This window comes from Prunus persica, chromosome G7, assembly GCF_000346465.2.
Source record: "Prunus persica cultivar Lovell chromosome G7, Prunus_persica_NCBIv2, whole genome shotgun sequence".
NCBI classification, from domain to species: domain Eukaryota; kingdom Viridiplantae; phylum Streptophyta; class Magnoliopsida; order Rosales; family Rosaceae; genus Prunus; species Prunus persica.
Genome location: NC_034015.1, coordinates 20,868,225 through 20,875,806, shown reverse-complemented (window position 1 = coordinate 20,875,806; position 7,582 = coordinate 20,868,225). Strand labels below are relative to the sequence as shown.

At 38.2% G+C, this 7,582-nt stretch overlaps 1 protein-coding gene across 2 annotated transcripts; it reads right to left on the bottom strand.

The window, feature by feature from the left end:
- LOC18769756 lies at window positions 1,298–6,803 on the bottom strand. 2 transcript variants are annotated; one of them, XM_007202589.2, is made up of 7 exons: window positions 6,673–6,803; window positions 6,059–6,215; window positions 3,653–5,174; window positions 2,952–3,208; window positions 2,302–2,392; window positions 2,010–2,082; window positions 1,298–1,875 (listed from the first exon to the last, which is right to left on the bottom strand). In XM_007202589.2, exons 3-7 carry the CDS (start codon window positions 3,712–3,714, stop codon window positions 1,822–1,824), a joined length of 537 nt encoding a protein of 178 aa, XP_007202651.1. In that variant the 5' UTR covers window positions 3,715–5,174; window positions 6,059–6,215; window positions 6,673–6,803; the 3' UTR covers window positions 1,298–1,821. The 2 variants fall into 2 exon arrangements, with proteins under 2 accessions (XP_007202651.1, XP_020424067.1); XM_020568478.1 differs by having other exon boundaries at window positions 6,059–6,212; window positions 6,673–6,795.

Genomic DNA, 7,582 nt, shown 5'->3' with positions numbered 1-7,582 from the left:
AGTTTCATATTACTTTTTCCAAAAGTTAATATTTATTTAGTAATGTAATTTGGGTGATGAACTTTTAAGTTTGAACCAACCAAGCCAACAAGGCAGACAATCATGCCAGCTAATAACACACAAACATCCTCGTGCCCATCAAGATCATGTTTTACTACACGAATGCGATTAGCTTAATTAATTAGCTTAATTAATTAGCTTAATTAAGTTAATGAATAATGAGATAAGCTTGCCAACAAACTCTGTAATGAATGAAAAGGTGAAATGAAAGAAAGGGAAAGGTGAAAGGTCGGCACAGGGTTCATGTATGTAGCAATGGCATGCAAAAGTCTGAAATGACCAAATAAATTTAAAATATTTTATAAGAAGAGTGAGAATTTTAAATTTGTTGAGAATGTAGACTCAGTCTAATGGTTTTGTTGAGTCTTTGATTATTAATTTCTCTCTGTAAATAAAGTCTTTGCCCTAATATTGTCTATGCTGACTTTTTATGACATGGAAATAAGGGTATAGTTTTTTTCTCGTAATGAGAAGATTCTTCAATAAATATTTAATGTTACAGATTAAATACATATTTGTAATCTTTGCCGTAAAATTACATTCATTAAATGTATTTGTATTTAATCTCCCCACTTGTCTTTTGTCTATATGTAAATTTAGATGCTCAAGTTGGTTTGTAGGTTTTGTTTGTAATGTCTCGGAACATTCAGTGTACTAGACTAGTACGGGGGAGATATTTAATAAAAATTTGAGTATGTCAAGATCAAGTTGTTGAATTGGATGGGAGGGGGGCTTGCTTTTTCAAAGAAGACAAGACCTTCTCACTCACCACCACCACACCAACGTACCAAGTGGAGGAAACTAAAAGAAGAAAAGTGGCAATCGATGCAACTTGGTGGTTTTCCCGTTGGAGAGAGAGCCCCCAGATAAAGAGTGTGAGAGGTCTTGCTGTAATGCAGCTTTAATTTGGCAGCATTTTGGATTGGGACTCACTATACTGTCGACACGCAGCATGCTTATATCATGCATCATGAACTGCATGGACCTTTGGATTGGCTGCGGAGATCTGTACACCGTAGGATAAGCTCAGTAACCCATTTAGGTCCCAGTACGGAACGGAAGTCATGACTTCTCCACAAACACAAAACAATCTTTGTTTCCACCAAATCAAAATACGACCTCCCCAACTATACATGCATTTGCATTTCCAACTTGGACCAGCAAAGTTGCGTCCTTGTTCATGCATCAAATAGCCGGCCAGCCCGCCAACCATAGTGTTCGTCAAATTCCAAAATGGTTGTTACCCAAAAAATAAATAAAAAAAATCCAAAATGGTCCAATTACAATTTCGTTGCACCCTACATGGGCTGCGAAACATGCATGCATGTATGCTTAGTAGTACGACTGACCTTCAAAGAAACACCACTGCTTTCCCACCTAGAAGAAGACACAGAAGAAAAGAAAAAGGCACCGAAAAAATAGAAAATGCTTACACATTGGGGGGAAGAAAAACAAAGGACAGAAACAGACATTTATACATACAAAAGATCACCATGAGATGAAGCTTAGTTTAGTACAGTTTTGAAACACTTTTTACTTTTGGTATTCACACAAGCAAAGGCAACTGGTTTTCTATCATCCGAGGCAGAGGGCACGTTCCACCGTTCCATAGGGGCGCACAAGATGAAAATATCACTGGGTAAAATTACAATTAAACTTGAAACATATTTTCATTGTTCCAATTCCTTCTTTGCCCACGACTCTGAGATTTACAAAGATCAAGTATCTTTCTGACGTTAAAAGGCAGAGTCTGATACTCGCTCAATCATACAGCCCCTCCTGCTCCCATACTTCGACGAGAAAATCTATCATGTCCTGTCAATATGAACCCAATTAGCATTTCAACATGACAAACTGACATAGAATCCAAAACAAATATCAAGCAAAACTGCCAAATCAGATGGAATACTTAACGAGACCCACCCCCAAAAAGGAAAAAGGGGACTTACAGACAAAGGAATGCGCTGCGTGAAAGACTGTCTCTGTTTGGTTCCAACCAATCTTTCATACGTTGAATTCCAACTGTAAGGACATAGTTAGTTAACCATGGGGTGAAAGATTTGCATTAAAATACAAAGCGTACAAGTTTATGTGATTCATTGGAACCAGGATTAACCCATAGTTGAATATATTATTTCTACCACATACACCTGCTAATACAATTTCCTCCATTCATGAAGTTGCAAAAGCATTTAGTTCATCAGCTACTTTGGAAATGGTAAAAGAGTACAAGTAACATACCTTAATCTGCTTTCCCGACTTGTTGGAGTATGATTTCTAGGCTTGCCACTTCCAATCCACTCAAGCCTGGTCTGGTTCCAGAGAACAAGACCTGCAGTTACAAAGTGTAAATGCTATAAGTCAACATTCTACACACTTACAAATATTGAAGTTCACAAGAGCATGGATAAGGATTATACCAAACTTGACTAAAGGAGGATTTAAAAAAAAGTACCGGCACCAGAAGTAGATAATGCATTAGCATAACCAGATGGAACTTATAAGTATATACATGAACAGACTTTCAATTTACCACAAAGAAATATAAGAAATTAGAAATGTCTTTGAGTGCTAACTTTTGGTATAAACAAGTACACCATATTTCTTCAGAAACTTACTTTTAATATCGCAAAGTTAAATTCTTATCAGTACGCATGGGTTCGCAACATAGTAGTGAAAGCTAGGGAACTTTACAGAATACGTTTTGTTTTCTCTTTTCCATTTCCCTCTATTTATATATTTTAGGCTCCTCTTTTCTTGTTAAATGTTTGGGATGGTAAAAGAGACATGGGTAAAACATGACATGACCTCTTAGCACATATTTAAACAGAGAACACAGAATTGCCAGACCAAAATAAGAACGGTATAAATAGCATACAATGAAAACTTGCCATTATTTACAAAGTCAGACTGGCTGCTTGTGCTACCAGCCACACTGCCATGGGTGAGGGTCTGGTTGGAGGTGCTGATGGATGAGATGCTTCTCTGGGATTGAAGAGCACTATTGTCCAAGTCGTATGTACTGCTGCTCCAAAAATCATCTGAGATACCAGGTTTCTTAACAGTTCGACCTTGAATTCTCAATCCCTTGGACGGCTCATCGACGGCAATAATTGGTGTGGGTTTAGTGCAGCATCCAAAACAACCACTGCTCTGTTAAAACCCAGGTTAAACCTTATTGCACAATTAAATTCCACCAACAAAAGACTGTATAGTGTTGATGCGAGAGTTACAAGTGTTAATATGTCAAGTCAATCACTCAAAGTGGCTAAATACCATCGATTCCGATACAAATTCCAATCCCAGGGGATTTCATTTAACATCTGAGGGAAAATTATTCAATACTCAAGCTGAACTTGCCATTGTTACCAAAAAGACTTCAAATTTTTGGAACCCAGATGGCAAAATTTCTTAACTTGGAAAGCATTTATAATCTGAAATTCGCTCCCAAACTTAGAAAGTCAAACCTTTCAAAAATAGCAGATTTGGAAGAACCCGAATAACTACCATAAATAGCAGATACAGAAACAAAGACACTAAATACAAGCACAAAAAGATAAAGGATTCGCGTTAAGTGCAATCGAAGACTTACCCCATGCAAGCGAGTAAGTGACGGATCCAAGTTGTCACGGAGGCGTTGAGAGTCGTCACCATTTAGTCTGCAAGTGGAGTGAATTTTGCCGGGAACATTCAAAAGCTAAGCGCCGGTTCCATCCTGGAAAACAAACTTTAAAAACAATGAATTTGGAGGTTTAGGGTTTCCAGTTTTCCATGGAAGAAGGGAAAATCGAGTCCAGTGTATAAAGAACTGATGAGAAAGTGAGAGGGAGTCCGCGTGGACTTGTGTTTTCTTCGATTTGTGGGGAATCGTTGTTTTCGATTGGGTGATTTTGGATTTTGTTTTCGAATTATTTATTAAACATTAATTAATTAACTAATTAATACGCTGCTGGACGCGGGCCTGTCCACCGCGGTTTCTTTCTCCCACTAGTGTGCTGCTGAGGGCGACTAAGAAAAGGAAAATATCTACAGAGGAAAGGCTAGTTGCACATAATTTTCTTTTGGGTGTTAAAAGATTGTGAGCGGCAATTTCCAGGAAGGCTAGTTGCACATAATTTTCTTTCGGGTGTTAAAGATTGTGAGAGGCAATTTCCAGGAAGGCCCAAGGCGACACCTAATTGGCAAAAGTCTATAATGAGAGTGTCATATATAAACCTTTCATGTGAACCTTTATATTAGTCATAAGATCATTTCATTAAATTCAAGTGAAGTTTCTATTTAAATGAATCCGGCAACTAATATGAAGGTCCATATATGGCACCCTCACCATAAAACAACTCCGATGGCAATGTTGATGCCTGAATAATATTATTAGGTTTGTATGTAGGTATGCTAGCATGAAAGAAAAGAAACATACATGATTGGGTACTCTTGTTTTTTTCTCTATTTTTTGGTCAATTAAGATATATAAAGGTTCGCCTTTCGGGTATGACTTACAAGAGATGGGTAGACCTACCCGCATAATTCATAATTTCATATGGATTCACTAATTTGGTTCCATATGATCTGTAAAATGAATATGAAAAGAAAACTCTTGCAACATCCATTCCAAATTACGTTTCACTTTCATACCATCTAATTCTTTTCCAGGAAATCAGGTAAAGTGTCCTTTACAATTCGAGCCATCTTATTTCCTGAATTATATATGTGGAGCAGGTAAGGTCGCTACGATCAGAATCTCTAGCACAGCTAAGTCTAAACACACACACACACCAGAAAGCGAGGGAGAGATGGAAGTATTATATATAGTAGCAGATTAAAAGCTAAAATCCAAGACAAAAAGAGAGGAGCTTATAACATTTTGAATATATCTGGCAGCACAACCAAAGAAAGGAACCTAAAAACTGAGATAAGGTTTGCATTCTTCCCATTTCAAATTTCAAAGCTACTTGGCCTCGTTGAACAGCAGGGAGGCCAGGCCCACCCTCCATCCAAGTATCGTAGAGGGTATAGAGGGCATTGAGGGTTCGTGCTTTTTGGGTATCAGAGAGGCCAGACCAGCTTGCACGCTGTGACCAGAGCTGTTCTCCAGCTTGGCACTAGTCTCTGCGTAACTGAAAAGGATTCAAACATTCAACTAGAAAATTGCCAATTTCACTCCATTGCCACATCACATTTCTATAGGAAGTTCATATGTAAGAGAAAGATTCGCATGTGAGACATCTACATACAGATATGCAGCAGTTTGTGAACATACAGATTCACATGTTAGGTTACTACTAACATGTTCTGAAGTTTTTAAAATCTTTACACACATGACTAAATTCATGCTATATATGCCAGATAGAACTAATGAAAAACTGAAAAGCTACTTTCATATCAGCAAAAAGTATGATTATAGACACACATGCATGAAAAACACCACATGGAGCAGGTAAGCTAGACACAATAGTGTAAAAAATGGCAACCACCATCTCAGAAGTTAGAATTAGACGACGCAGTAACCTAAATCCTTGACTACATAAATTGTTGTTTCTCTTCTGTCAAATTGATGACTAAAAGCATTGTAACCGCTATGAGTTTTGTTTTATGGAGAGATTGCCAAGTCCTAATCTCCTAGATAACATTTATTATACAAAAGGAGGCTCCAGGCCACCTTATGCAGGCTTGCCAAATGAAGGTCCACATATAGTAGGAAAAGTGCCTTTTGTGTGCTTAACCTGCGTGCCTATGATAAGAAGTATCCAAGAATCACTTACTAAAACCACCCAACGAACTATGTACAACAAATTTACAAGAGGCAAGGGATCTCCAGGTGTTAGGGAAGATTTGGAGTGAATTCGTCTAACATGTTTTGTTCTTAGATTACGGGGTGCTTAACATGGGAGATTCTGAATGGGATGTTTCCTTTTAAGATTAATGCAATCAGAAGAATTTGCCAAAGTAAACATATAAAAGTATAAAAAAAAGAGAAATGAAAGCATGAAAGGAAACGTACATGGAAGACACCGTGCCTTCGTATGCAAATGTTGACATGCCCTGTCTTTGCTTATGCTTGGGATTGGCTGTGCAAAGCACATAAACACGCCCGCGACGTTTAACTGTCTTACAAAACTCACACATTTTCTTCACAGAGGAACGCACCTTCATGGCTACTGAATTCATATATTTTATAAAACAAAAACAAAAATTTAAGAAACCATCAAATTCAGCACCAACCCAAGTCATGCTTGAGATGACTAATGAGAAACAAAAAATAGTTGCAAATTGAACAAGAAGCTGGCAAAGTAATCAGTTAAATTTTCAATTTTTGTAAATGAAGGGACCTAATTATAATATGGCATCACCATCGGTAGGTTCAGCTTATCAAATCCATGAGAGATTCACAATCCACAGTATATTCATAAAATTCATATTAAACCAAAAACAAATGCCGACTGTTGGATCAAAATCCGCCTTTTATTCATCTAAAAAAAGAGGTAAAACATGCATAAGTAAAACCAATTACAGAAACCCTAGAAGCCTGTAGAAACTACTAGCACGCAATAGCAAATGTTCAGCGGAGGACAATTCTATACATATTTTCGTACATCAATGGAGCACAACAAGTACCTGATGGTTGACGACGACGGCGTTTGGTTTGGTTGATAAAGAAATGACCCCGCCTCTCTCTGTAGTGTGGGTGTGTGTGCTGCTTCGTCGTTCTTCTTCTTCAGCGTCTGCGTCTGAGAGTGTAAACCTCTGTTTCCGTGAACCAAGTATGTTGGGCCCAACCCGTATCCACATTCGTGGTGGGCCTTTATTGGGCTTCAAGGCCAGCGAACTATGTTGGGCCCAACCTCTGTCTCAGTCAATAATTCTCACATGATAAAAATAAAAATAAACCGACCCGACCTGCCAGGCGCCCAGACCCGCCTAGCCGCCTAGGCGGGCGCCTAGGCCGATTTTTCGAAAAATGTTTCCGAAATTTGAAAAAAGCATCTGATAAGTTGCGGATGCTTTTACAAAAAGCATCTGATAAGTTTAAGCGATACTCTGCATAATTCTTGACGAGGTTCATGAGCTGAGGTTGAACACGGACTTACTTATCGGAATGCTATCTGGTGTAATTAGTGCTCGTCATGTAAAGCTTGATGTGGTGCTTATAACTGCTAAAACTTGTATTAATCTAGGTTTACAAACCCTTTTTATTATTATTTTCATTTGCATGTGATGGCAGAAAGAATATGCAGAGCAGCAAAAGGCGGTGCTTTCGGGAAGAACGACAAGTCCTGGACAGCAAGTTTTTCCGTTAAAGCTTGTGCTGATGAGTGCTACCTTGCGAATTGAAGACTTTATTAATAATAGAAAGCTGTTTCGTGATCCCCCACCAGTTATAGATGTCAGTGCCAGACAATTTCCAGTAAGGATTAAGTTTGAAATGACAACTGATGAAGAAAAACCTTATGATATGATTATTCAAATGAAGAGAAAAGTTAGTGTCTCGTGAAAGCTTTTATAATGTTGACAGTGATGCTCTATC

Coding starts and splice junctions, on each gene's coding strand:
- LOC18769756 (XM_007202589.2), bottom strand. CDS start 3,714: ATGGTGACGACTCTCAACGCCTCCGTGACAACTTGGATCCGTCACTTA. Junction 2,393..2,951: donor GTCTGACTTTGTAAATAATG/GCAAGTTTTCAT, acceptor TTGTAACTGCAG/GTCTTGTTCTCTGGAACCAG. Junction 1,876..2,009: donor CGCAGCGCATTCCTTTGTCT/GTAAGTCCCCTT, acceptor TCATATTGACAG/GACATGATAGATTTTCTCGT.